The sequence below is a fragment of the Rhinolophus sinicus genome, chromosome 8 (assembly GCF_057876585.1).
Source record: "Rhinolophus sinicus isolate RSI-liver-muscle chromosome 8, RSI-T2T, whole genome shotgun sequence".
Taxonomy (NCBI): domain Eukaryota; kingdom Metazoa; phylum Chordata; class Mammalia; order Chiroptera; family Rhinolophidae; genus Rhinolophus; species Rhinolophus sinicus.
This window is the reverse complement of record NC_142508.1, coordinates 35,047,583-35,074,993: the sequence shown is the minus strand read 5'-3', so window position 1 is coordinate 35,074,993 and position 27,411 is coordinate 35,047,583. Positions and strand designations below refer to the sequence as shown.

Here is a 27,411-nt window from a genome sequence, read left to right as displayed (position 1 = left end):
TTACTGTTATACAGTTGCTAACATTTATTGAGCATTTACCAGTGTACCCATTTTACAGCTAAGGCAAGTGAGGCTTGGGTAAGGTCACTTTCTTAATATCCCACAGTGAGTGAGCAGCAGCACTGATATTCGAATTCAGGTCTTTGGGCTAGGAAGCCTTCAGCATTAATATCACCTTCCACTGACCTGGAAGGTCCTGGAAAAATGACCCAGAGGAAGAGAGCGCATGGTACAAAGGTTACTACGACTCAGGAAGCTGGGCTCAGACGGGCTGAAGGGCTGTAGGGCTCCTGGAAGGGCCAGGCCACCCCGAGGTCCCTGCTTCTTCTTTGCCTCTCTGGAAAGTTCTCCGCACCGCACTGCAGGCGTCTAGATCCAGCCCTCTGGAGCTCGGGCTCAGACGCCACCTTGGGCGCGACTACCGGTGCGCCAGTCCAAAACAACTAGCGTGGCTAGCGAGACCAGGATCAGGCCGGCCAGCCCCAGGCGGATGAGGTTGCCCAGGGTGTAGTCCCAGGAGCCCGAGCCTGCGGGTCCAGTAAGGGACAGAGGCGGTCAGCTACCCAACCGGAAGTCTCGGTTCCACCCTCCGGGTCTCTAAATTCCAGTGTGAGTTAGGGACCCAACCCCCTCAAAACTGAGAGGGTCGATGGGAGGGGGAATCTTGACTGCTGGGTCTGAGGGAGGAGGGGCTGGGGGCCTGGGCTCCTGGGTCTGAGGGAGGAAGGGCTGGGGGCCTGGACTCCTGGGTCTGAGGGAGGAGGGGCTGGGGGCTTGGACTCCCGGGCCTGAGGGAGGAGGGTCAGGGGGCCTGGACTCCCGGGTCTGAGGGAGGAGGGTCAGGGGGCCTGGGCTCCTGGGTCTGAGGGAGGAGGGGCTGGAGGCCTGGGCTCCTGGGTCTGAGGGAGGAGGGGCTGGAGGCCTGGGCTCCTGGGTCTGAGGGAGGAGGGTTGGGGGTGGTGAGGCCCCTCACCGTCCGAGCTGATGACCAGTGGCTCGCTGCGCTGCGACAGTACGTAGGGGGCAGAGGGCGTGTGGTAGTAGCAGCTGTAGGTGCCAGGGGCGCGGGCTCCAGGCAGCGGGAAGTCGACCCAGGGCTGCGTGGAATCGTGGTACTGCAGCGGAGCCGCCTCGCCCACGCGGTACAGCACGAAGCTCATGTTCCGCATGCGGCCCGCGCAGCGCAGGCTCACATTGTCGCCAGGCGCCACCACCGGCCTGGGCAGCGCCACCAGCGACGGGCGCGGCAGCTTATCTGCGAGGAGGGTGGATGGGAACCAGCGTGGGCGCCGCCTTGAGCCTCCGGTTCCTCTCTCTCTCTCTCTCTCTCTCTCTCTCTCTCTCTCTCTCCCCCTCCCCCTCCCTCTCTCTCCCCCCTCCCTCCCTCCCCCTCCCCCCTCCCTCCCCTCCCCCCTCCCTCCGTCCCTCCCTCTCCCCTCCCTCTCCCTCCCTCCGTCCCTCCCTCCCCCTCCCTCCTGTGTGTCATTGTACAAGACTGTCTCTGTATGTCTCTCTCTATCTCTGTCCCTCTTCCCCCTTCCCTTATCCCACTCCTGTGTCCCTTCTCCTCCCTCTCCCCTAGGACCTCACCTGTCACCAGCAGTTCCAGGGCCTCACTGGGGTGGGACCAGACACCCGGTACCCAGCCTGCATTCCGGTAGCAGCAGTGATAACTGCCCCCCTGGGCAGGAGTCACTTCCTGCAGGAAGAACTCGGCCAGCTCCACAGACACATCCCGGGACAGCACGGGGGCGAGCTCTCCAGATTTGAAGAGGGCAAACCTCCAGGCGGGTTGGGGCGCCCGGCACCTCAAGGTCACGTTGACCCCGGGGGTCACAATTGCAGCTGGCTGAGCCCCCAGCTGCGGCTTGGGGTATGAGGCTGGGGGGACTGAATAAACGGGTGGACTGGGTCCTCAGGCTGCCTGGGAGCCCAAGTAAATGAAAGGGAAGCTGGGGTGGGAGGAGAATCACGTGGGGGCAATCACTGCCTCTTAGCTTCAGTTCCCCTCTTTGTAAAATAGGGGAGGCACTGGACCCCCAGTGGGCTTTGTCAAAACCAGCTACAGTTGGGTCCCAGAAATCTGTGATTTTAAATTGCTCTCCAAAATATTTGTAACATATCCAACATATTTCAATAGTTGCCAGACTTGCTATTAATATCTATTGGGGGGGGGGGAAATGTTAGATTTCTATCTCATAACCTTCCCCCAAACAAATTCCAGATTGTGTGTTTTTTTAACTATAAAAGTATTCAAAGAAAATATAGGAAAATATATTTCTCTTGAGCGTAGAGAAGGCTGTCTTAAAATATAAAATGAAAAATTCAGACGGGACAAGGTTAGTAAATTTGACCCCTTCAACATTTTCAAGTTGTGTATGAGAAAAGACAAATAAATGAGTCTAGAAGACAAATGACAGCACTGGCAGAAATTACTTATTTATAAATCACATAGATTAAGAGTATAGAAAGAAATCCTAGGGCCAACCCAAATGAAAGGTGGGCAAAACATATGACTAGGCAATTCACAGAACAGGATGTCCAATTGACCAAAACACATTTGGTGATGGTGGGAAGGATTGTTCAATAATAGAAGCAAATATATATATATTTGACTATCAGGTCATCAAAAATTAAAACAATGGTTAACATTCTGCTTGAGTGAAGATGTAGTGAAACAGGCACTTCAGTGCACCTTTTGAGAAGGCAGTTTTTCAGTTTCTATCTAGCTACACCAATGACCCGATACTTCCATTGCTGTACCCTAGATGAAGGCACATATATGTGCAAAAAAACTCATACAGGGCAGCACTGGTTATGAGGAGGGACATTGGAAACAACCTAAATATACATTAAGAGGGTTATATAAACTAGAATTTGGCCACACAATGGCAAATGCTGCACAGCATTTAAAAAAGAGAGAGAGAAAAAAGTAGAGATAACTAAATGACATGGAAATATCTCCGAGAGATTGCAAAGTGAAAAATGTAAGATGCAGAACAGTGTGAGTCACGAAATATCAATTTTGCCTTGGCAAGAAAACCAAGAAGTACATAAATACATGTCTGAATGCTTGGAAAATTTTTGTAAGGATTCCGAGATTATTTAAGGAAGATGAGGAAGGGGAAAAGAGAGGCTGTTATATCCTTTGGCAATGATTGAATTTTTAAAACCATGAATATATATTAGCTTTGTCATTTAAAATAGTAATTTAAAATAAATTCATAGCTAAGGTATTAATGGTTCTTATTTGAAGTCTGAGTGTAGTGCAGGGAGGTTGAGAGAAAGTGGAGGTCTCACCCATCAGAAAACCTGGAAAGAAACCCAGGGACATCGTAGGGTGGGAGGACCTTTTCAAAAGGGGAATAATTAGCATTGCCAGAAATCCTATCTTTTGGGTCCTGCACTATGCCAAGTTCTGAGCCATGGGTTTTTCACATTTTTATTAAATCCTCACAACAGCCCATTTCACAGAGAAGGAAACTGCAACTTAGCATGCAATGGTTTGTTCAAGTTCATAAATACGATTGTGAAACTGGGGTTCCAGCTTAGGCCTCTTTAGCTCCACAAAGTTCATGGTCTTCACTGCTCAGCTATACTGGTCACTAAAGGGAGTGAGGACAGAAGGAAAGAAATAAAGGAAGGGGAGGGAAGGAAATAAGGAAATTTGGGGTGAGGGTGGGCACCAAAATAAAACCTGAGTAGTTGGAAATGGGATGTCAGCAACATACAGGAGAATGGATGGGAGTCGTTACTCACCAGTCGGAGTGATGTCTGTGTGACATAGCGGCCCTGTAGAAGGTTGAGGGGGCTTAGTCTTGGTAAAGCCCTAGGCTGCTTCCAGCCCTGTGTCATTGGCAACCCAGGAATTTATTAATAAGTCCCCTGGCCCTCTGAATCTGGGACTCCACACTCCCGGTGCCCAGGAGTTCAGGTCATCTAGCCCTCTCCTGCCTCAAGAGCTGGAGAATCCTGCCCCCAACTTCCTCTTCTTCCAGGAATTCAGGGCCCCTGTGTTCTCTTCCTTTAGGCCCAGGGGTCTGGGCTCCAGTCCTGTCCTGTTATTCTGGCCTAGAATTCTGAACCCTTAGGTGGTGCTCCCTGATCATCCTGCACCCACTCTCAGGGAGACCCAGGAGTCCTGTTCCTTGCTCCCTCCCCACCTCTTTAGGTGTCTGTGTCCCCAGGGCCTGTCTCTCTGCACCCCAGGGACCCAAACAGAAGGGGGTGGGTGGCTCACAGGTCAGCAGCTGGAGGATCAACACCAGGGCCATAGTGGGCAGGTTGGCTGGAGTGAGAGCAGGAGCCAAGGCTCAACCCTGCCCCCTCGCCTTTCAGGAAGTGAGGCAACATCAGCCTGTCAGAGGCAGAGCCCTGTTTAGGGAAGGGAGGAGCAAGGTGAGGGCCCCTGGGTGACTGCACAGCCCCATGTGGAAAAACTTGGGATTGGGGCAGTCATAACCAATTGGGTTCATTAATTAAACTTTTTTTAAAAAGTAGCACCTATTATGTGTCAGACCCCGCTGCATGATTCTGGGGCCACAGAGAGGACTCAGATCCCGTTACTGTCCTCTAGCAGCTTCCAGTCTGATGGAAAGGCAGATCCGGACCAGGTCTTTAAAAAAAAAAAAAAAAAAAGCGATGTGCGTGATAGTGGAGGTCCCCTAGAGCACTGTAATTGTTCACAGGAGGCCCCTACCCCTTCTGCGATACGAGTTAGGGCTTCCAGGACGAGCTGATTTTGAGCTGCAACCTCAAATGGTAGATTAGTCATTCGTCCTCTCCCAGACTCCGTTTCTCTATCTGTAAAATTTCATCAGTAAATTATGAAATGAGGGCTATTGCATTCTGCCTCCGGTAGGCTGCAGCAGGAGGACTGGAAGTCACTCTTCCGGAGCGACTTCCGGAAGAGTGAAAAGAGGGCGAAGGCAGGGATGCCAAGACAGGCTTGCACTTGGAACCTGGAGCGCTGCCTCCTTTCCCGCAGCCACCTCCGACTTCTGTTCTGCGCCAGTGCGCACGCGCGGACTCAACGGAGACTCTCGTGCAGAGACCACAACTTCCAGAGTGCTCGCCGCCGCCTTGGACCACTGTTCTGAACCAGTGCGCATGAGCGGACTCAGCGGCGCCTCGCGCGCAGGGACCACAATACCCAGGGTGCCCCGCGCCCCTGTCGCTACGGCTGTCGCCGAGACCAAGATGGCCGGGAGTAAGTGAGGTCGCCGCAGGCGCGATGAGCCGGGCGGAATCCCGGGCGGTGCGGGTGTAGGGCGCGGCGGAACCCCAGGGGAGGCGGTGGGGTCGGGGCCGGAGGGAGATGCAGAAGTCACGAGAGAGTTCCTCCAGGGCAAGGGTGGCGCGAGGTGGTTAGAGGTCAGCGGGGACATCCCCTGCAGAGGTGACCATCCCGGCTCACCCCTCCAGGATTCGCTGCCTTCTTCAAGAATGCCTGGGCCAAGGAACCGGTGCTGGTCGCATCCTTCACCATCGGGGGCCTCGGTGCGTGAGCGCGAAAGTGCATCACCCCAACCGACTTCCCAGCCTTACCTCCTCCACCCGCCTCAGAGTTACCATTGCCCCCCATTAGCGGTCTGTCCCATACCCCCAATGCCTCCTCGCTACCCTCAACATTCTGTGTACCCACCAGTGTGTATCCACCCCCACGACGTGCCCTTGCCTACCTCCATTCTTAATATTATGACCCCTTCACCATCCCACCCCACCCCATACATACCCACCCAAGAGGTCCATAATCCCACAAGGAGAGGTTCTGCACCCCGGCTGTGCGTTGAAAACACCTGAGCCATAAGAATAATGATAATGTCCGATTCCTACCCCCTTTCACCATCACTCCCCACCAGATTAGTTGAGTTGGGTGGGGGGGAGGTTGTGACCGAGGAATTTGTATCTTGTGAAAATCCCCCAGTGATTCTAAGTGTGCCGCCTTTATTGAAAACGGCTTTAGAACAGGATTACGCATATTTGAATGTGCATTGGGGTGGGCGTGTGTGTGTGTGTGTGGGGGGGGGGGGTGGTGTCTTGTTAAAATGCAGGCTCTGATTCAGTAGGGCTGGAGCCTGGAATGATGCATTTGTAACAAGTTCCCAGGTCTTGTCAATACCGCTGGTCGGGCAGGGCACATGTTAAGTTTTTGTTTATTTTTATTAAAGTTTATTGGGGTGACAATTGTTAGTAAGGTTCTTAGAACACAGTTGTCCCATACGGCAACCACGGGCCACATTGGCCACTGAGCACTTGAAATGGGGCCAGTATGAATTGAGGTGGTACATGTTACACTCATGTAAAGTACACACCAGATTTCAGATTTTAATATGCTAAAAAAATTAAATACTTTAGTTTTTGTCATGTTGGTATGTTGAAATGTTTGGGATATGCCAGGTTAAATATATTTTAAAAATTAATTTGTATGTTTTAACTGTGACATGGCTATTAGAAAATGTAAAAGTACCTGTGTGACTCATATTTCTATCAGACACTGCCAGCTTAGAACATTCCTTTATGTGCCCTACCCCACACCCCTGGTCTCCTGGCTCCCACCATGGATGGACTGTAATTTCTCAGATTGTTCCTTGTACAACCCTTTCCCTCAGTTTGTAACCATTTGTTACATTCCCAAGACATACCCTCCAGTATGCTCCATGCCACCCACACTTCTTCCCTCCTCTGTGCCCTCTAGGTCCCACATATCTGAAAGTGCTTGGCTCGAGCCCTACCTCCAAAAAGTTACAAACCCTTCTGACAAATGCAGGTCCTAGTGTGTCAAGGGGCCTCCTGGAGGTGCTGTACCTCCTGCTTCCCTCCCCCATGCACTTGATCCCCTCACTTTGCCAAGGTTCAGCTTCTGCTCCTCACCTTCCCCCCGGCCCCCCCAGCCAGCCTTCCCTGGTCCTCACCTGTTTCTCTCCACAGCTATAATTCTGCCCCCTCTCAGCCCCTACACCAAGTACGCTGCCAGGATCAACCAGGTCACACCCTACAACTACCCAGGTGAGTGGGGGCCAGGGCAGGACCAACAGGGCCTGTGATGCTGGGAAGGGTAATGGTGGGCAGGTCTTTCCTCAGCAGGGATCTGAGATTCTGCAGGGCCGTCTGGATTTTTGGGGGGAGATGTAATTCACATGCTGTGAAATTCACTTTCTGTTCATTTTTTGCACTATTTCTGTTGTGGTTCCAGATTTCATTCCCTTTCTGGGTTCCCATCTCTGTTGCTTTCTGGATTTTTGACTTTCTGGGTCTCGAACTCTCCAGGTCTCTGTCCTGTTTCCTTATCTCTGTTGGATCTTTTTCTCAGAGTCTCTTTTCTGCATCAACCTCTCTTTGGTTTCCCAAGTCTCTAGGTCTGCATCTCTGACTCTTACTCTCCTGGCTTATCTCTCCCCTGGGGTCCCATTTCCCTCTTTGAATGTAACTGACAGACGAGTGCTTCTCTGCGGGTCCCTGGAGATGTGCTGGTCTCAGTGGCCCCCTCCTGTCCCACAGTGCCTGTCCGGGATGATGGGAACATGCCCGACATACCCAGTCACCCCCAGGACCCCCAAGGCCCAAGTCTGGAGTGGTTGAAGAAACTGTGAGCAGCTCCACTGACAGGGAGGAGGCCCCCAGCCGTGGCCCCCAATAAAAATGTGAAAACCAACCCGAGTCTGAGGGTGTGTGTGATTAGCGGTGGGAGCAGCAGACAGTGGTCAAGGCAAATGTGGGGTCAGTTTATTGAGGGGGGGGGGGTCAGTCAAAGGGAGGGCTGGCTAGGGTGGGGTAGGGCAGTAGTTTGTCTGGCCCCCGAGAAACCCAACCCGAGTCCAGGGCCTCGTCCGTTTCGAAGCCAAAGTCTTCCTCGACCTTAATCTGGGGAGAGAAGAGCGAGGTGTGAGTAGGCCTGGGATTAGAGAAGGCCCTCGGCCCCGTTCCTGCTTTCCCAGGCCAGACAGCCTCCAGTGTGCGTCTCAGCGAGTGTCCCAGAGACCCCAGGTCCACGGGTCTCCAGCTTCTCATTTTACCCACATCTCTTCTACCCATCATCTCCCATCTTTCCTTCTCCTCCCCACAGCTCCTCCAGGTCTTCCGTCCTCCTTTCCACCCAAGCCTTACTGGCGTTTTCCAACTTTCTCCTTCCCTGCCCAACCCAACCTCCTCCAACCCTTCCTGCTTTACCGCCTTTCTCCAGCTTTCCTAGCCTGCCCCCCGCCTGCTGTGAAGCCCACCTCTCCCCAGCCTGTGGGCTCCAGGACTCTCCCACCTGCACAGGGGCCAGTTCTGCAGTCAGCACAGCTCCTGCTCGGCGTCCTTCCCGGGGCGCTCGCCGCCTTTTGCGCCCACTGGGCCCCTCGCCGGGGGCTGGGCTGCTGGGTTCTGGGAGTGCAGGTGTCCTTCTGGGTGGGGACAGCCCCTCTTTCTCTGGAGGCTCATTCTCAGTATTGCCTGGGGTGGGGGCATCTGTGCCCTGGCTGCCCTCGTCCTGGTAGGGAGACATGAGGCAGGTGAAGGCTGTGTCCTGGGCTCCCCACTCACCCAGCCCCCCGGAGACTCCATGCTCACCTCCAGCACAATAGTGAACTGGCTGGCGCGGTAGTCATCGCCATAGGAGTCCAGCACTCTCATGAGGAACCTGCGCCCAGAGGGAGAGAAGCTGCCAGGGGACACCTTGATCTGGAGGTCCAGGAAAGGAGCACTCGACAGCCCAGCTCTGACTCCTTTTGAAGCCTAGGTGTCCTCGACCCAGTAGGTTCCAAGCTCCAGGGTCTGAGAGACCCAGGTGCCAAGCACTTGACCAGCCAGTGGGACTTTGGGCAAGACGAGGTGACCTATGCACCTCAGTTTTCTGTTTGTCAACAGGTGATGAACCCCAACTGAGCTGACTGAGTGACACTGCAACTAGATCTCTCTAAAGCTCTCAGTGGGATATTGCCTCAGTAAATGTTCAAATGTAAGTTATTACCTTGATTAGTAACTAAAAGTTGAGAGAGATGTGTGCAAAGCACTCCAGGAGCCCTCACCTCTTATTGATTTGATGCCATCTTCTCTGTCTCTGTCCCTGCTTCTAAAAGCTTTTTGGATTTTTGTTTTAAGCTCTAACAGATTGAATGCTACTGGTGAGCCAGCAAATCAGAAAGTCCTAATAGGTCAAAAAGTAGGAAAGAAGATGGATAGTACCTGATTGGAACTTAAAAAGGATGGTAGGGAAGGCCTCACTGGGAAGGTGAGAGAGTGGCAGGAAGTTCTTGGCAGAAGGAACAGCAAGTGCAAAGGCCCTGAGGCCAGCGCTTGTAGGCTGAGGAGACGGGTGTGATGGGCCATCTGACATAGGGCCTGGTTGGTTGGTGACCCCTGCAGGGATTTGAGCAGAGGAGTGATGTGGCCTGTCTTACATTTCATTTTATTCATTTTTTGCTTGTGGTAATATATACATATCATAATATTTACTGATTTAACCATTGTTAAGTGCACAGTTCAGTGGTATTAAGTACATTCACACTGTTGTGCAGCCATTACCACCATCCATCTACAGAACTTTCGTATCTTTCCAAAGTGAACCTTTGTCCCATTAAATAACTCCCCATTCCCCTGCCCCAGCAACCACCAGTCTCTTGTCTGTCTCTACAATTTGATCATTCTAAGTACATCACGTGGAGCCCTTCAGCATAAGGCCTGTTCTCCCCATTTTGCCATGATGGGGACATAGTGAGAGGCAGCATCAGCATCAGATCCTGGGGAGACTAGCCCCAGAGCTCACACCCCCTCCTGGTCATGGTGACCTGAGCTGAGGCACTGAGCTGAGCTCATCCTGAGAGCTCCCGTTTACTCCTCAGCAGCTTTGCAACTTTGGTGTTACCCTTAGGGCTAAGAGAGGGGATGTCGCTTGCTCAGAGTCATACAGGAAAACAGTGCAAGAAAGTCTGTGACTCTAAGATTCGTGCTTCATTTGCTGCATGTCCCATGCAAAGGGAGTACACCCGCTCCCCCCAGAACCAGAACCAACTCTTTCCAGAAAGACCCAATTCCACTCCTGGTCCCTGCTGGCCTCAGGCCCCACCCTTTCTGGCCCTGCCTCCTTCTGACAGCCTAGCAGACGGGGAAGGTGGTGGAGAAATGGCAGAGGCGGTGGAAACAAGATTTGGGAGAAGGGCACACGGGCCCAGAGCGGGCATGCAAGGGGTTACCTGCGCTCTTGCTGCAGTCTCCGTGTTATCCTCTGTACCTGATGGAGCCTGTTCAGGACCCTCTCGTTCACCTGCAGGACGTGAGAGGGCACAACTCAGCTGGACCCTGCTCATACCCCCAACAGACAGTGAGTGGAGCCCTTGCTGTCAACCAGGGTGCGGGACAAAAGACCATCTCATGGTCCATAAGGGGCTGTACCTCCTGTCTGATTCCAGGGAGTGCACCCAGACCTCCCACTAAATGGTGACACCCTTCTGCATGGCTCCCAAGCCAGGACGCCACCCACCATCCAGTCCCATCAGCTCCATTTTCCTCATGACACTCATTGCTTTATATCCCATCCCCATACTCAGTGTGCTGTCTTGTCTCACCCACTAGAGGAAGAGACGAGAGAAGAGTCTGGGGTGAGCTGAAGGATGGGGGGTGGAGGGGAGCAAAAGCCATCTAGTAACAGACACACAGTATCTGGCCTAAATAGCATTGGATTTGGTTTACCTTCATATTATCTACTTCCATACATATACACACATATACATATATAAACTAAGTTACAAATAGCGCTGCTAAGAACATCTTGGTAACTGTCAATGTTTCCTACGCTGGGAGGACTGAGGAGTGGAGCTGTGGCCACAGGCCCTGTGGAGGTTCAGTTTTGGTGCGGGTTCTGGGAACTATAACACCTGGAGCCAACCCTGCTCAAAGCACCCCCACTGTGCCCACAGCCCTCAGCCTGGCCTTCAAAGCCATTTCGCCTCAGGCCCTCCAACATCCCGTCCAACCAGACACCGCTCATACCCTGACGCTCCTACTCATCTTAAGACTCGTCTCAAGCATCACTTCCTTAGTTCTCTAACTCTCCCCCTCCTCTCCATCTCCCGGACTCCTGACAACCACTACACCAGCCTCCCCCTTCCAGAATCCCCAGCACCACTGTTAGGGGTTGAATGGTGTCCCCCCAAAAAGGTGTGTTGGGTCCGAACCCCCAGGACCTCAGAATGTGACCTTATTTGGACATAGGGTCTTCACAGAGGGAATCAAGTTAAATGAGGTCATGAGGGTGGGCCCTAATCCAACATGACTGGTGTCCTTATAAAAAGAGGAAAATGGGACACAGGCACGGAACAGCAAAGGTTGCCAGCAGACCACCAGAGGTTGGGAGAGAAGCATGTGTGCAGCAGATTCTCCCTCATCGCCCTCAGGAGGACCAATGCCGCGGACACCCTGATCTCGGGCTTCCCGCCTCCAGGACTGTGAAACAGTGCATTTGTTGTTACTTAGCCACCCTGTTTGTGCTGCTCAGTTACAGCAGCCCTAGCAAACGAACACAACCAAGTTCAGAGTTGTTCAAATAGCCAGACCTGATCCAGGTCCCTGCCCTGTGTGAAACCTTTCATTAGCTCCCCCTCAGCACACACAAAAAATCCAGATTTCATGTCCTGGTGTTCATGGCCTTTCAAGATGTGGCCCGGCCCTGCCTACTGCTCCATCCTTATTCTCACCAAGGAGTGCAGTGGTTCAGTAGAGAGAACCTGATGGAGGGGAGAAGGATCCAGGGAGATTCAAGAGGCAGAATGGATAGGAGTGAGGAGTGACTGATGGCAGAGTCATGGGAGACCTGAAGAGCTTAGTCTTTGACCTGTAATGGGTGGGGAGTAGGAGAGGCACCTGTGAGGTATCAGGGAGCTGATCTGGGCTGTTCGGGAAGCTCCTAGACAAGACAGCTCTCCAGGTGCCTTGCAGGGCCTGAGGCTTAACAGGTGCGGAATAAATGAATAATGAATGAATAAATGATTCCTTCAACTAAACAAGCCTGGGCATATGAACAGGCACAGACTGGGAGGGGGTGGAAATTTAGGCTAGGGGACCCCACAACAGGGGAATCCGCACTCACCTACCTGCTCGATCTCCCGGCAGCGCCGACCTAGCGCCTGATACTTCCTGCGATTTAGTTCCCGCTGGCGCCGCCGCCGGCCCCGGGCTGCCTCTTCCTCTTCGTCTCGCTCCCGGAGCCCCGAGCCGCCCAGACCCCCGGACACGAACTCCACTTCTGTTTCAAGCTCGCTCTCCAAGATGTGACCACCAAACAGCGGAGGCAGCGCCAGCTCCGACCCTGGCGGCGCTGAGAACTCTTCAAAGCCCACGGCTGCCATGGTCCTGTAGGGTTGGGGAGATTAGGGAGCCTCACCCCTCTGCCCCCAGTCCCTCCTCCCTCAGACCCGCGAGTCCGGGTCCCCAGCCCCTCCTCCCCCAGATCCAGGAGTCCAAGCCCCCAGACTCTACCTCCCCGAGGATCCAGGGAAGTTCAAGGCCCCGGGCCTCCAACCTCTAGATCTCTAGCTTCCTCCCGCAGGATGCTCGAGTACAGACCCCAGTCCCTAAAAAGTTCTAAGCCAAAACAGTTGCATGAACTACAATCCCCATCAGCCCTCAGGGTAAAGCGCGGATGGTTGTATATTATGCAGCCGCAATGACTTTTGGGATTGGCAACTTTCCCCAAAACCGCTTACCCCTCTCTCTGCTCCAGTTCCATATCTCCCCCGCTCCCGGCGTCCCGGGCCTGAGAGCTTTCAACCTCGCAAACCTTTGGGCTAAGTCGTTCGCAAAACTACCCGTCCCATCAGACTTCACGGCCAAGCATCCGGGAGGCCGCCGCTACGCCTCCCGGGAGTTGTAGTTGCTTATTTCCGGCCTCGCTCCCTTCAACCTCCACCCCGAGTCTCAGCTGAAAGGCCTTGCTTTGTCGTCTAACGTCGCCACCAATCGTCTGAGTTGACCTCGTCTTTATTTTTGTCTCGACATCCTGTCGTCCAACTACGGCAATTCTCCGTTTAGCAGGCTCAGTCCTCGACGGGTTGTGAGCCGGTTGAGTCCCCTCTCCCCGCGCCTGCTCACCCCTTCTCCGTGTAGCGGCAGGTGCTAATAAAGTTGTTGTTCCAAACGCGGTCCTGAATAACCTGGAGCGGAGGCCAATCTGGGCGCAGCTTCGCCTCCACAGCGTCTCGAGGGTGCGGCGTCATCAGTGAGCGTCGACCTGTGTTGGAAGCTAATTTACTAGGAACCGTCGTGCGAGGGGGGAAGTGGTGAGTGTGATGGAGACGAGGGGAGGGCGGGAGGTTGGATCCCTGTGTCTGGGAGGATGGCCTGTGCAAGGACAAAGGCAGGCCTTACTAGACTGATGACCCAAAGGTCTCCTGTGCTTTTGCAGTTGTAGGGCTCTGGGGATAAGGCAAGAGCAATAATGTTCTCTGCCCTCTTAGAACGTTTTGCTTGGGGACACAGGCTTAATCAAGTAATTACTTAGATCATCACAAGAGCGTGAAGCGCCGTGGGCTACCCACAGGGCGCGCGGGTGTGTCACCAAGAGTGGGGTGCGTGGATCAGGGAGCTGGTATATAAGATGAGAACTGAAGGCTGAGGAGGGGCTGAGCCGCCAAAAAGTGAAGGGAATAGGTTGGTAGGCTAAGGAAATGTGAGGAGGACTTGGGGGCGAAGGGGATAGTGGCAGAGGTTGGCTGGAATGAAGCGAGGTCATTGAACCTCCTCCGTGCCCGGTGTTGTGCTGGGCACGCAGGCCAGGAAACAATGAATAAAGCTGGCACAGTCCCTGTTCTCACAGAAAGTTTGGCTTAGGGGGGAAGATGGGCATTAAACAAACTGTTAGAAATTTAGAGGATCTTAAGTGTTGAGGCCAACTCAGAGGCGCGTAGGTATGTAATAGGATCTAGTTTGACAGTCAGAGAAGATCTGCAGTGCAAGAAATAATGTTTATGCCCCCACCTGAGGAATGAAAAAATAATATATTCAGAGACCTGGAGAAAGGAGACCATAATGTGGTGGTATAAGGAATAAATAAAGTTGTTCGTTCATTTACCAAGTACTTCTTGAGTGCTTAGTATGTGCTAGACATTTTGCTAGACAGTGGGGATATAGCAGTGAGCAGACAGATATGGTCCCTGGGTCTGCTTACAGTTTGGTGGGGGAACAGAGAAAAGAGGACATGAAGACACTTGAGTCATACATGGGGAGAGAGGGCATGTTCTTTAAAGAAAGGAAGAGTTCCTCTTAGAGAAAGTGAGTAAGGGGAGTTTTAGAGAAAGGCATATGTGAGGTGATAAAGGGCATTTACAAGGAAAAATGGTGTCTTATACAGAGCAGTGGGTGTAAAGGGGACATTGTGTCTTAGGGAGAGAGGAGGATATGAGGGGAGACTGATCTCATAGAGCCGGACACCCAGGGGTCTCACACCGGCATGCCAAGGGCCAAACCTGTCCTGCAATCTCCTGTTTGGTCTAGCCCATGCCGTGGTGGTTTGTTTGGTTTGTTCTTAATTTAAATTACCCATTTAAATGATAAAAACAAACTTCAAACTGGGAGATTCCATGAAAAGATTCTGAATTTCTTACTCCTCTTGAAAAAATATTAGAAAACCTGGCAACATGGAACCCACATTCCCACTGGCAAGGCATGTCTACCGCTGAGCACGACCTCGCCTGTACACGGGGCTTGGGAGGGAGAGAATAAGAGGGTTCTTATTCTTTATGATAAGAGGGAATAGAAAAGCCTGAGAGGGAGACGGAGACACAAGCAGCAATCCTCTGATTCTCCAGGCTCCACTCCTGATTGCCCAGCCCTCAGCCTGCCTCACTCACCTTTTCACCCATTTAGCCTATGAGCATTGAAGTTTGCGGCCTCTGTTTGTATCCTTTAGAGGAGGGTGATGTGGAAGGGGAGGGAATGAAGAAGGGGATTTGATTTGTGCAGAGAGGAGAGGGACAGAAAGAAGAAAATAATGCTTATTAAAAAAAAGGAGGACAGAGTGATGGGGATTGTACTTTGTGGAGGAAGCACTTTTCTCCTGTGGGGCTCCCAGAAAACACTGATATTTTTACAGCCCTCGGGGTAGGTGAGACTGCTCATGGCCAGAGGTGATCAGCCTGGGGACTCTAGACATATGAGGCCGGTCTGGTTGCCCTGATGGCTGAGGAGATCAGTAGTTTAGGAAATCTGTCACCCATTTGGGGCCCCAAAATTGGGGGTGGGGGCAGGCTCTGTTATAGGGAAAACAAATGAGAGGTTGCATCTAATCAAGGGGAGATGTGTCTTTTAAGCCTTAGCGAGGTGGTGGCATGTAGGGTGTGCTGTGTCTTGTCCAGTGACATGAGCTGGACAAGTGAGAGGGTAGTTGGTATGAGTTATGGCTGGTTTTCATCTAGGTTCTGGGAGGTTTGTTCAGCGATTAATTCAGGAGATGTTTATCGAGCATCTACTATGTGCCAGGCACAGTTAGGAAGCTGCAGAACAACAAATGAAAACAGCTGTCCTTGTGGCACTTGCGTGCCAGTGGGTTGATGAGGAAAGCCCAGGGCCTTTTGCAGGGGAAGCCCCTCCCAGCAATGAGGGGGAACCCTGCTTCCCCTCCCTCCCCCACAGGCCTCAGGATGTCTCTGGCAGACGAGCTCCTGGCTGACCTTGAAGAGGCGGCAGAAGAGGAGGAAGGAGGAAGCTATGGGGAAGAAGAAGAGGAGCCAGCGATTGAGGATGTGCAGGAGGAGACGCAGCTGGACCTTTCCGGAGATTCAGTTAAAAGCATCGCCAAGCTGTGGGATAGCAAGATGGTGAGTGGGCAGTAAACGGAAGCTCCCAAGAGGGCTGGGCTGGGCAGTGGCTCTTCTTGAACAGTCCTGGGTGGTGACTCTCCTCTCCGGCCCCGACAGTTTGCTGAGATCATGATGAAGATTGAGGAGTACATCAGCAAGCAAGCCAACGCTTCAGAAGGTACCGTCTCCCCGCCCACTCGCCCTCACTTACCCACCCTGCTCTGCAGCCAGTGCCTGGGCTCTTTATGCTGTTTGTGACTCTGTCTCCCTCTCAGCCTTTTTCTGTGCCCTCTTCTTCTCTTCCATCCCAACCCAGCCCCCTTCTCCCCTAAAAAGATGTTACATTACAGCTGACACTCTATAGCTCTTGCTCTGTGCTCAGTGCTCACCCAGGACTTTTCACTAGGTTTCCTAGACTTAAGTGCATCACATGACCAGTTACAGGGGTTTTGCCATCAATAAACCTCTCATCTTACCTACTTCACGTTTTCTGTAAATCAATGTACTTTTTCCCTTAAATTTAGCTCAGGAGGAAAGTTATCGCTACTGTAAATAGGAAACTGGTATCATTTGGTAAATAAGAAGGAACCATAAACATACACGATTATTAAAGCATCACTTACAACCTCCTCTCACTGCCAACTTTGGGGAGCGCTGGGTTATCGCTTGACCACTCAGACCAGCTCTCAGAGGGTGATCCTGTTACACCCCCATTCTTCTTGTCAGGGTGGGGCTCTCATGGAATTTGGTGGCAGCAGGAAGCTACAGGAGGTTGTCGGGCACCGGGGTGGTATAGTCAGAGCAGAGTTTGGGGATACGCACTCTTTCCTGCCTTTCTTGAACATTTTTGAGGTACTCTGGGGCTAGGTGGAGCAGACAGGCCAGGTCCCAGACAGTTATTGGTGGGCGGTGCCTGATGGGAGGGATGGAGCTGGGGATACTAGAGGCGCAAGAGTGGCTGGCTGACCCTGCCTCGGGTCAGGGAAGAACTGATACGTGGATTGGATGTTGAAGCACGAATATGCACACCAGGCCAACGGTGGGGGCACATGTGCCCAGGGAAAGAGAGCTGTGCGTGCAGAGCCTCAGATATGGGGGAGGCTGAAGAAGGTTCCAGATCCTGTGGGGTTTCCAATGCCAGGCTGGGAACTTCTTGATCCAGAGAGCCATGGGGAGCCATAAAAATGACATTTCTTATGTTGGGACAGGCTCAGGGATTAAGTCAGACCCCATCACACCCGGTGTCTGGTGGGAAGGTGGACACGAAACATCTCCAAAGCAGGTGGTAATCGTGTCTAATGGGTGTGGCAGGAGTGCTGCGAGAGCAGAGGAGATATCTGACCCTCCCGAGAGGCGAGAGGCGAGGGAAGGGTTCTTTGGCGCCTTCTGAGTCTTAAGGACATGGAGGCGTTTGCATGTCAGGGTTGAGAACACGGGCTCTAGAGTCAGATATCAGGTCTGCCACCTGCTGGCTCTGTGACATCAGGCCTTGTCTCTCCGTTTCTTAATTTAACACCTACCTCCCTGGATGGTGTGGATAAAATAAGTTAGAACAATGTCAGCCGCTCTGACTATGGCTCTTGGTAATACTATCATTGTCACCATTATTAATATCTTTGGTGATTATTAAAGCCCAAAGAGAGTTTTCCAGCAGCAGATATTAGGAAGGGACATAACAGAGAGAGGGAACAGCATGTGCAGAGGCCCAGAGGAGTGAAGCAGCCCTGAGTGTCAGGACACTGTCATCCGTCCCTTATGGCTAGAATGTGATAAGAACAGGGTGGTGAGGAGAGGATGGGGCTGGAAGGTGAGGCCAGACCGCGGAGTTGGTCAGTGGGTTGATGTCCGTGGGGCGACTCCAGGTACCATTTTGGGCATGGAGTGGGGGGGCGTACAGCCACAGGAAACAGACACAGTCCTTCTCCTTGCAAGGCCTTGGACGTCAGCCTGGGGAGTTTGGCCGTTAGCCCCAGGGACGTGGGGAGCCCTGGGAGCGGGTGCGGGCCTACGCTCCTTCCTGGGAGGGTTTAGTTCTAGGGTGAGATGGGGTCAAGTCTAGATTGGCCTGGAGGGAGAGAGACAGGAGGTTTGCAGACACATGTACCCTCCCTCAGTTGACGCTTCAGCCCCCCCTACTCCTGTCCAGCCATATTGGCAGTCTCCCCCAGCCGACGGGCCCAGGAGGGGTGGCTGCTGGGGAGCATAGCCCACCAGGCTGTTTTTCACCCTCAGTGATGGGACCAGTGGAGGCGGCCCCTGAATACCGGGTCATTGTGGATGCCAACAATCTGACCGTGGAGATCGAGAACGAGCTGAGTGAGTAAGGGAGGGGCAAGCAGAGATGACCCTGCCTGGTATCCCCGAGGGAGGCACAGGCAGCATTCCCGGCCGCCTTTTCCCCTGGCCTTTCTCAGGGTCCTGCCCTCAAACCCCTTCTATTAGCCTGAGTCCAGGTTCAGCTGCTCTGACAGTGGCTTAAATAGCAAGGAAGTGTATTTTCCTCTCCTGTGAAAGTCCAGGTGAGCAGTCCAGGCTGGTGCCCTGATGTAAAAGCCTCTGGGGCCCACTCTCTTTGCATCTTGTTAATCAGCCTCCTGTTTCATGGCACAAGGTGACTGCCCACCTCCAGCCATCACCTCCACATCCCCACCAGCAAAATGGGGGAGAGGAGGGCACAATTTTCTTTTTTATGGGGGTGACCTGGAAGTTGCACATATCACTTGTAGATCAGAACTCATCCAGCAGTGAGGGAGCCAGGAAATGCAGCCTTTGCGCTGGGTGTCCGTGTGCCCAGCTGGGACTCGGGGGTGTGGTTACTAAGGGAAGAAGGGGACCTGGATGTGGGGGACAGCCACCAGAGTCTGCCTGTCCCCTCATCAGACTCCCATCTTTGTCCACCTCAGACATCATCCATAAGTTCATCCGGGATAAGTACTCAAAGCGGTTCCCCGAACTGGAGTCACTGGTCCCCAACGCGCTGGATTACATCCGTACAGTCAAGGTGAGTGGGGGGGGGGGCCCTCAGGGAGAACAGGCTCCTCGATCCCACCAGTGTGAAGGGGAGGCAGAGTCCCACTTTTGACCCCCGGCCTAGGGCAGAGGCTCCCCTCGCTCAGCTTTTGGCCTGAGATGGATGGGACCAAGGAGCAGGTGAATAAACTAGATGAGTGATGGTGGAGGTCCCAGCTGCCTCCCTTGCCGTCTCAGGTGTGGAGGTGCTGGAGAGGGGTGACCCATGGCCTAGCTGCTGTCAGCTGCCCAGCATGGGGGGTATGGTGCCTGGAAAGGATGTTCTCACGGCTCCTTCCCCAGATAGAGGGGTGGAGCTTGCAGAGGCCCAGAAAGAAGGGAGGGAGCTGAGGGGTGCCCCACTGCCCCGCCAGCACTTGTCCAGCTGTGGTTGGAATCTGAAGGCTGATGAAGGGGCAGCCAGGCAGAGATTCAGGGGAAGAAGTGTTAAGTGCCAAGACCCCGAGACAGTAACAAGCCCTGGCGGGTTCAGGGAATGAAAAATTAGAAGTGGTGAGGCGCAGCTGAAGAGGTCAGATCACATATGACCCCTAAGCCTGGGAGGGTCAGGCGCAAGTGAAGGCAGGGAAACCAGCAAGGAAACTCCTGTGTGCGTCCACGAGGTAAGGGCAGCGGCTGGGGACGTCCATGCAGGAGGAGGTGGGGTTGGATTTACACTCTGAGTCAGCCGAGCAGCAGGCCGGTTAGGCAGCGCTCATCCCTGGGTGGTCAGTTGCTCCGGTCTGTTTCTCGATCAGCCAGCGCAGGGCAGATGGTGCTTCTGCTTTGAGCAGTGCCATTCTCAGAGCTGGTAGGGGCAGGAGAATTACCCTATGTACAAGACCCCAGTTTGCCTAGTGTCCCCAGAAGAGACCCTGGCGGGTGCAGAAACAAGAAAAGGTCTAGAGCCCGCCTGAGTGTACGTGTCCCCCGTGGCCCCCCCATGGCCTTCTCACCACAGGAGCTGGGTAACAGCCTGGACAAGTGCAAGAACAATGAGAACCTGCAGCAGATCCTGACAAACGCCACCATCATGGTCGTCAGTGTGACTGCCTCCACCACCCAGGGGTACGTACCGTACCGAGCAGGGAGAAGGACTACAGCCTGCCTCAGCCCCAGCTAACAGGAGGCGGTGTTCTTGCGGTCCCAGTGGCACAGTTGTCAGTCTCATGAGGACAGTTCATTTCAATTCCACACGTGTTTAACGAGTGGCTCCGGCAAGCCAGGCTCCGTGCTGGGCTCTGGGGTCCCCTGTCAGTGAGGAGCCAGCCTCCCCCTCCAGGAGCCTAGAGTCTTGGGGGTTGAGGCAGAGGGTGAACCTGTAATCAGAAGTGACAGCAGGGACTTTGTTTGGGCTCCCTCATCGGCATCTGTGCCATGCCTAAGAGAAGGAAGGAACGGTCTTGAAACCCCCGAGCAGAGTCCTGTGGGATGGAGACCTCCTGCAGGCTGTCATCTTGTTCACCGAACAGATGATGACAGAGAGCCGAGTACTGTGCTGAGGACAGGGTTACAGAACTCAGCAAAGTAGAGGTGGCCCCGTCCTCGGCGCTCCTGTCTGGGAGAATGAAGGTGCACGCACAGGTCAAAGGCCAGAGGGCAAATGTTGGGTGCAGGGGCGGGGTGCCTACCAGAGTGGGTCTGATGGCTTTCTGGAGGAGGTGATGACGCGGCCTCAGGCAGGCACCAAGCTCTCCAGTCGGAGAACAAGCAAGCCCCTAGCTTGCCACTGCTGAGGGGCAGTTGTCCTGAAACTGCACACGTGCGTGTGTGAACACACAGCTGGGAGGACAGGGGCTCCCACACCAGTCAGGCAGGGGAGCCAGGAGAGGCCCAGTCCTTCCCAGCCACATGTTCTCTCCACCTCGCAGACAGCAGCTGTCAGAGGAGGAGCTGGAGCGGCTGGAGGAGGCCTGTGACATGGCACTGGAGCTGAGTGCCTGCAAGCACCGCATCTACGAGTACGTGGAGTCACGCATGTCCTTCATCGCACCCAACCTGTCCATCATCGTTGGGGCATCCACAGCCGCCAAGATCATGGGTGAGCTAGGCCGGGCACAGGGCCTCAGTGTTCTTCACAAGAGGAGGTGCTGGTCCTGGCCGTGTGTTGGGACTGAGGGCGGGTCCCCTCCTCCTTGGGAGCTCACTGCAGTGTCAGTGCTCAGCCCTCGGGCTCCTGGCCCCTTCAACTGAGAAACACCTGCTGGGGAGTTTGGTACAGCAGCTGTTAGTTAGCTCCGGCTGTCACAAAGACTGCAGACGGGCGGCTTCAACAACCCAGACTTACTGTCCCTTGTCCCGTAGGCTGGAAGTCTGAGATCAAGTCGTCGGCAGGGCAGGTTTCTCCTGAGGCCTCTGTCCTTCGCATGCAGATGGCCATCTTGTCCCTGTGTCCTCACATGGTCGTCCCTCTATGTGTGTCTGTGTCCTAACTCCTCTTCTAAGGACACCAGTCAGATGGGACTGGGCCCATACTATGATGTTGTGTCACCTTATCACATGTTTAAAGGCTCCATCTCCAGATAGGGTCCTATTCTGAGGCACTGGTGGGGTGAGGTCTCCAACACAGGAAGTTTGGGGGTCTGGAGGCAGGTGTGTGCAGTCACAGGGTAGAAGGAAGCAGTGGTTTCAGGGCAGATAAACTCGAGTGTGGGTCCTGCTTCCCCTTCATTGACCTCACATCCTTGGACAGGTGGCCACATGTGCCTCAGTTTCCCCAGTGGTGTGCTAGGTTCCTACAGCTGCTGTAACAAGTGGCCACAAACCAAGCAGCTTAAACAGCACGGTTTATTATCTCCTGGTTCTGGATGTCATGAGTCCTCTGCAGGCCTCGCTGGGCTAAGGTCAGGGTGTGGGCACAGCTGTGTTCCTTTCTGGAGGGTCAGGGAGGAATCCTTTCCCTGTGTTTTCCAGCTTCTCGCGTCCCTTGCCTCGTGGCCCCTTCATCCATCTTCAGTCTCCTCTGTTGTACCTCTGACTCTGCTACAGCCTTTCTCTCCCACTTTCATAAGGACCCTGTGGGTACATTGAGCCTGGATCCTCCAGGATAATTGCCCATCTTGAGGTCATTAGTTTAGTTGTGTCTGCCAAGTCTCTCTGGCCCGAAAAGGCACCAGAGTGCAGGTTCTAGGTATTGCAATGAGCGTCTGTGGGGGTCCTCCTTCTGCTCCTGCACAGGTTACCACACTTGTGCTGGAGGCTTGTTTTAAGGATTCATTTGGTTGGTGAGACAGTTTCCCTAATCCTTAAAAACACCCAGCATTGGCCTGGCTCACGGACCCCATCAGAGGTAGGAGTATTTCCCGACAGCCCACTTCCCCTCCCCGCACCTGCAAACGAGCTCGTGGGGACCCCCAGTGATGCACACCGAGGCCCTGTGGCCCAACTCTGGGGTCGGGTTCCTGTTGGGCCATTTGCTCACTGTGCACCCTCAGAAAAGTTGCTTGACCTCTCTGAGCCTCCTCCAACTCCCCCCCTCAAATGCGACAGGCCCTCCCTGGCAGGGCCACCATGGGATCCAACCAGACACTCAAGTAAAGGCGTGCACACGGTGAGCCCCCAGACAAATGCCCCTGCCTCTTCTGACCCCTCTCCCACCCTCCCTCCTGCTGCAGGGGTGGCCGGCGGCCTGACCAACCTCTCCAAGATGCCCGCCTGCAACATCATGTTACTGGGCGCCCAGCGCAAGACGCTGTCAGGCTTCTCGTCCACCTCTGTGCTGCCCCACACCGGCTACATCTACCACAGCGACATTGTGCAGTCCCTGCCCCCGGTGAGCCTCAGCAGGTCCCCATCAGTCACAACTGACAACAGTGCTCAGGAACCTGGGGGACAGGGTCACACGGGTCTAAGAACAAGTTGACCGACGCCCTGTAACCCAAAGAACTCACCCTAAATCGCAAGGTTACGTCTGGCCAAGGCAACACCCCTTAGAGCCAGGCTAATTCTTCACTCCACACAGCTGCTGCTAACTAGTATTTTTATTATTAAGTGACACTTGTGGCTACGGGTTTTACATGTACCATCTTGCTGTTTCCCAAAACACAGGCCACCTCCCTTTCATGGCGCATAACATGGTTTTTAGTGCCATACTGCACGTTTTCTATTTTAGTCATAACAAACTATCTTTTTGGTATTTGATAATCTATCTGTAGCAATTCCATTAAGCTGTCTGTTGTCTGTGCAAACAGGGTTAAGTTCCTTAAAAGTAGGGAACTTCGATGATACTTTGTCACCATCACACGTATTACAGTGATACGTGGCATAAGGTTGAAACGCTGACAGGCAGAAATTGAGCCTGTGTTGGCTCAAGCTTTGGGAATTCAGTGATCTCATTGATTCCTTGCTTTAACTCAGCCTCCCTTTTCCATTCTTCCAGGATCTCCGGCGGAAAGCGGCCCGGCTGGTGGCTGCCAAGTGCACACTGGCAGCCCGTGTGGACAGTTTCCACGAGAGCACAGAGGGGAAGGTAAGGGTGTCTGTGCACATGGATCTGTGGTCTGTCAGGGGGCTCACGGCACATGAACCCCATCCTGGCAGGCAGGTGGGCGTGTCCGTCTGTGGCTCCCCGCCCAGGTCAGCTTTCCCTCCCCCTGGTGTATTGTTTCCTGTTGGTGTTGCTCTAACAAAGGACCACGAACGCAATGGCTTAAAGCAACATGGGTTTATGATCACACAGTCCCATAGGCCAGAATCCAAAGTGGGCCTCCCTGGGTTAAAATCAAGGTGTCAGCAGAGTCCATTCCTACTGGAGTCTCAAGGAGAGGGTCCATCCCAGGCCTTTTCCAGCTTCTAAGGGCCACCTGCATCCCTTGCCTCATGGCCCCTCCCTTGTCTTCAGAGCCAGCAGCACAGCGTTTCCCGCCTCTGCCTCTGTCCTCACATACAACTCCTTTAAGGGCCTGGTGATGACCTTGGGCCCACACTGGTAGGTAGTCTAATACTGTCCTCATCTCAAGATCCTTAACCGGACACACCTGCACAGTCCCTTTTGTTTTGTTACGTGACATGTTCACAGTAACCAGGGATTCGAACGTGGACATCTTGGGGGTGGGGGGGACATTATATTACCTGCTGCACTGGGCTCTGTCCCCTCTGCCAGCACTGCTGTCATGCGGTAATTACTTAGGAGACCTGTTCCGTGGCAGACTTGCTCTGTGAGAGGAGAGACGTTTTCTCGCTGTGTATTGTAGTCCAGGCATCCGCCTGGCACAGTGTTCAGGGCTTCAGTCTCTCTCACCACTGGTCTAGAGGCTGGGGAGTCAGGGTGAACGGCACAGACAAAACCCTGCCTGTGTGGTATTGATATTCTGGTTGGGGGGCAGTAGCAGGTAAAGCTGTGGTGTGTCCAGTGGTGCTAAGTAAATGCTAAGTAGAGAAATAAAGGGCATTGGGTGACAAGGGAGGCTGGCCTCAAGGAGGGCTTCTCTAGGAGGGGAGGGTTTCACGTAGACCTGAGTAAAGTTAGCAAACGAGTCACCTGGATACTGGGAAAAGAGGGAGTGGGCAGTGCAAAGGCCCTGAGGCTGGAGCTCAGTGAGCCTGGGAGAGGAGGCTGGCGGGAAGGGCAGACCATGGGCTTTTGTGCCTGATGGGGAGCTCGGCTTCAGCGGAGGTGCTGAGAAGGGGCTGATTTGGGGTCTTTCTTGAAGAAGAACCTCATGGGATTTGCGGGGTGAAACAGTGGAGTGTAGGCTGACCGACTCCCGGGTGTCCCCACTTGTGGAGGAGGTGGGGTGGGCAGGAGTTCTGTGTTTGAGAGGCTGATCATATCTGGGTGTCAAGGCGACAGCTGTTTGTGGGTGCAACCTTCAGAGGGGTCCAGGAGTCCCAGGGTCGTGGGTGGAGCTTAACCCTGGAGAGCCAACAGCTGCCGAGATCCTCGAGATCCTCGGGGCCAGGTACAGGGTGGGCCCCAGGGTAGGCACTGCGAAGGAGGGACGCTCCGCAGATGGATGGGCCGAGGGACAGGGCAGGCCCGACTCAGCTGCACAGAGCAGCTGCAGCAGCCTGCCCCCTGCACTCCCCCAGGTTGGCTACGAACTCAAGGATGAGATTGAGCGCAAGTTCGACAAGTGGCAGGAGCCCCCGCCTGTGAAGCAGGTGAAGCCACTGCCTGCACCCCTCGATGGGCAGCGCAAGAAGAGAGGTGGCCGCAGGTGGGGCCCTGGGGACCTGCGGGTGTGGTGGGGAGGGCAGGCAGGAAGGGAGGTGGCTTGCACTGACCCACCTGACTTCCGGGTGCCCCTGTCCCAGGTACCGCAAGATGAAGGAGCGGCTGGGGCTGACCGAGATCCGGAAGCAGGCCAACCGCATGAGCTTTGGGGAGGTCAGACCCCAATGACCATCACTGTGGGATCCCAGGGTCCCCTCCCCACCTAGCCCTGCCCCCTGCTGCATTCTTCCCTCCCCATCCTGTGGCCCTGCCCCCCTCAGACCCGGGCACCACCCCAGCATCCTCCCTATTTACTGGGCTGGGCTAGTCTCTTCCCCGCCCCATCCATCCAGCCCCAAAGGGATCTACACAACCCTCAGCACCAGGCCTTCGCCCTGAGGCTTCCTCGTCTAGGCACAGCAGGCCTGCCCAGCTCGCCTGCCCAGCTCGTCCCTTCCCACGCCCTGCCTGACATGCCTTTCCCCACACCGCGCCCCTACCAGTCTCATTATTCAAACACCCTCCTGGTCCCACAAGAACCAGCTCAGATGCCATTTCATCAGTGAAATCTGTTCTAGTTCTTGATATCACACACACACAACCCCTCTCACCTGTCAGCTGGGGGAGCAGTAATCCTCTTGTGGGCCCCCACTGTCACCGAGGGCCTCAGCAAAGCTCACTGCACTTGGGGCCCAGAAGGTGCCTGAACAGGTGCCTACAGGACTGGCTGAGTTGATAACGGGGTGACTGACTCCAGAATGCCTTCCCCTCCCCCAGATCGAAGAGGACGCCTACCAGGAGGACCTGGGCTTCAGTCTGGGCCACCTGGGTAAGTCGGGCAGCGGGCGCGTGCGGCAGACACAGGTGAACGAGGCCACCAAAGCCAGGATCTCCAAGACACTGCAGGTATGGCCAGGTCTGGGTGGGTTGGGGTGAGGTGGACAAGCGTGGAACAGCCCTGTCACAGCTGGGACTTCCCCTTCCCTCCCCTCCCCCCACAGCGGACGCTGCAGAAGCAGAGTGTAGTATATGGCGGGAAGTCTACCATCCGAGACCGCTCCTCAGGGACTGCCTCCAGCGTGGCCTTCACCCCGCTCCAGGTACCTGCCTGGCCTGCCTACTAGGGTCAGGAAAGCCCCTTCCCTTCCTGGGCTTCTGCTGCTTTGCCTGTTCACACGGGGTGGGGGGGTTGTTGTCAGGGGCCTGGTCGTCTCCCCATCCCCATTGTCTTGTCTCCCTTCCCTGCCTAGGGCCTGGAGATTGTAAACCCACAGGCAGCCGAGAAGAAGGTGGCCGAGGCCAATCAGAAATATTTCTCCAGCATGGCTGAGTTCCTTAAGGTCAAGAGTGAGAAGAGTGGCATCATGTCCACCTGAGGGGCAGTGCCCTGGGTGGCTGCCCACTGAAGGGACACAGAGGCCCCGCGAGTCTGAAGGGGTCGGGGTCACGGCTGGGAGGTTCCTGCAGGGAAAGCCACCCCACCACTGGCAGGCGCCCAGACTGTTCAGGGAGGTACGGAGGGAGGCCCAGCCGCCAGCACCAAGACTGCTGCCCCATTCCAGGGGGGCAGAGCCAGTCTTCACCACACCTCATCTTTATTTTAACTGGGAGAGGAGACACTGTTGGGAAAACTGCAATTAAAAGCACATTTCCAGGCTCTGTCCCTGGAAGTGACTGTCAGATACCTGGATGCCTGGAGGAGTCAACTGCTGGGTGCGGAGACAGCATGGGTTCCGTGGGTTCCACATGGAGGTGGGGGACTCCAGGGCCCATCCCTTCCTTGTCAGGGTGTCCCAGGAAGAGTAACACCCTCTCCATCCCCAGACCCCTCAGGGAACATCAGTCATTTGACACCCAAGTGATACGTCTGCTGAAAGCCCCGGCTTTCAAGGCAGGCTGACCTGGGTGGTCATGAGCAAGTGGCTTCCACACTCACCACGAGATTCTTGGGGGTGCTGAGCACTGGGCCGCTAACTGCACTGTTGTTATTTCCAGCCAGTGTTTGCTGGGTGCTTCCCCACGCTGTGCCAAGCCCGACTCAGGTCTAGCTCACTCACTGCTATAAATGCTCCTGCCAAATACATGAGAGGAGCCCTCAGTCTGTCTTGGGAAGTGGGTCCAGACAAGGCCTCCACTTTGGCTCAAAGGTGCAGGGCGAGGGGGTATGTGGAATACACAGGTGGGGAAAAGGCGGTCTGGCCGGGGAAGGGCTTAGGCAGTCCAGGCACATAGCCCGAGACCTCGGTTACCCTGCAAGGGCCAATTCAGGGAGAGTGCCGCCCCCAGCCCCATCTGCCCTGTGACCCAATCTGGGCTTCATAGTGACACCAAGGAGAAGGCCTGGGTCCCTTACCCCTCCCAGTTACTATGGGGCAGGAAGAAACTTGCCTCTACCCTCACGGTTCTTTCAGCTGGTCTAATAATCAAGTAGACATGAGACATATTAACAAGAACCAAATGTAACACATTATCTCT

At 54.4% G+C, this 27,411-nt stretch overlaps 4 protein-coding genes across 7 annotated transcripts; 2 read left to right on the top strand and 2 right to left on the bottom strand.

Annotated features, from left to right (window-relative positions):
• On the bottom strand, positions 1–4,895 carry OSCAR (osteoclast associated Ig-like receptor). Of its 2 annotated transcripts, XM_074315963.2 has the most exons (7): positions 4,700–4,895; positions 4,504–4,615; positions 4,241–4,374; positions 3,760–3,792; positions 1,591–1,890; positions 974–1,255; positions 1–527 (listed from the first exon to the last, which is right to left on the bottom strand). In XM_074315963.2, exons 3-7 carry the CDS (start codon positions 4,272–4,274, stop codon positions 397–399), a joined length of 780 nt encoding a protein of 259 aa, XP_074172064.2. In that variant the 5' UTR covers positions 4,275–4,374; positions 4,504–4,615; positions 4,700–4,895; the 3' UTR covers positions 1–396. The 2 variants fall into 2 exon arrangements, with proteins under 2 accessions (XP_074172064.2, XP_074172065.2); XM_074315964.2 differs by having other exon boundaries at positions 4,504–4,895.
• A 160-nt stretch (positions 4,896–5,055) lies between these two features.
• NDUFA3 (NADH:ubiquinone oxidoreductase subunit A3) lies at positions 5,056–7,654 on the top strand. Its single transcript, XM_019715929.3, has 4 exons — positions 5,056–5,209; positions 5,425–5,499; positions 6,931–7,008; positions 7,501–7,654. The coding sequence occupies exons 1-4, from the start codon at positions 5,110–5,112 to the stop codon at positions 7,590–7,592; spliced, it is 345 nt and encodes a 114-aa protein (XP_019571488.1). The 5' UTR covers positions 5,056–5,109; the 3' UTR covers positions 7,593–7,654.
• A 49-nt stretch (positions 7,655–7,703) lies between these two features.
• TFPT (TCF3 fusion partner) lies at positions 7,704–13,201 on the bottom strand. 3 transcript variants are annotated; one of them, XM_074315961.2, is made up of 6 exons: positions 13,069–13,201; positions 12,072–12,330; positions 10,176–10,246; positions 8,554–8,623; positions 8,255–8,473; positions 7,704–7,863 (listed from the first exon to the last, which is right to left on the bottom strand). In XM_074315961.2, the coding sequence occupies exons 1-6, from the start codon at positions 13,191–13,193 to the stop codon at positions 7,744–7,746; spliced, it is 864 nt and encodes a 287-aa protein (XP_074172062.1). In that variant the 5' UTR covers positions 13,194–13,201; the 3' UTR covers positions 7,704–7,743. The 3 variants fall into 3 exon arrangements, with proteins under 3 accessions (XP_074172062.1, XP_019571486.1, XP_019571487.1); XM_019715927.3 differs by lacking the exon at positions 13,069–13,201 and adding an exon at positions 12,684–12,822; XM_019715928.3 differs by lacking the exon at positions 13,069–13,201 and adding an exon at positions 12,457–12,586.
• On the top strand, positions 13,111–26,620 carry PRPF31 (pre-mRNA processing factor 31). The gene is made up of 14 exons (XM_019715925.3): positions 13,111–13,256; positions 15,607–15,791; positions 15,891–15,951; positions 18,006–18,089; positions 18,677–18,774; positions 19,744–19,850; positions 20,654–20,823; positions 22,397–22,554; positions 23,161–23,250; positions 24,813–24,940; positions 25,038–25,110; positions 25,714–25,842; positions 25,938–26,036; positions 26,187–26,620. The coding sequence occupies exons 2-14, from the start codon at positions 15,615–15,617 to the stop codon at positions 26,310–26,312; spliced, it is 1,500 nt and encodes a 499-aa protein (XP_019571484.1). The 5' UTR covers positions 13,111–13,256; positions 15,607–15,614; the 3' UTR covers positions 26,313–26,620.
• The last annotated feature ends 791 nt before the right edge of the window (positions 26,621–27,411 follow it).

Coding starts and splice junctions, on each gene's coding strand:
- TFPT (XM_074315961.2), bottom strand. CDS start 13,193: ATGACGCCGCACCCTCGAGACGCTGTGGAGGCGAAGCTGCGCCCAGAT. Junction 10,247..12,071: donor GCTGCCGGGAGATCGAGCAG/GTAGGTGAGTGC, acceptor CACGTCCTGCAG/GTGAACGAGAGGGTCCTGAA. Junction 7,864..8,254: donor CAGAACTGGCCCCTGTGCAG/GTGGGAGAGTCC, acceptor TTCTCTCCCCAG/ATTAAGGTCGAGGAAGACTT.
- OSCAR (XM_074315964.2), bottom strand. CDS start 4,274: ATGGCCCTGGTGTTGATCCTCCAGCTGCTGACCT. Junction 1,256..1,590: donor CCTGGAACTGCTGGTGACAG/GTGAGGTCCTAG, acceptor CCCTCCTCGCAG/ATAAGCTGCCGCGCCCGTCG. Junction 528..973: donor ACTGGTCATCAGCTCGGACG/GTGAGGGGCCTC, acceptor CTGGACCCGCAG/GCTCGGGCTCCTGGGACTAC.
- PRPF31 (XM_019715925.3), top strand. CDS start 15,615: ATGTCTCTGGCAGACGAGCTCCTGGCTGACCTTGAAGAGGCGGCAGAA. Junction 15,792..15,890: donor AGCTGTGGGATAGCAAGATG/GTGAGTGGGCAG, acceptor CGGCCCCGACAG/TTTGCTGAGATCATGATGAA. Junction 25,111..25,713: donor ACCGCATGAGCTTTGGGGAG/GTCAGACCCCAA, acceptor CCCCTCCCCCAG/ATCGAAGAGGACGCCTACCA.
- NDUFA3 (XM_019715929.3), top strand. CDS start 5,110: ATGAGCGGACTCAGCGGCGCCTCGCGCGCAGGGACCACAATACCCAGG. Junction 5,210..5,424: donor CGAGACCAAGATGGCCGGGA/GTAAGTGAGGTC, acceptor TCACCCCTCCAG/GATTCGCTGCCTTCTTCAAG. Junction 7,009..7,500: donor CACACCCTACAACTACCCAG/GTGAGTGGGGGC, acceptor CCTGTCCCACAG/TGCCTGTCCGGGATGATGGG.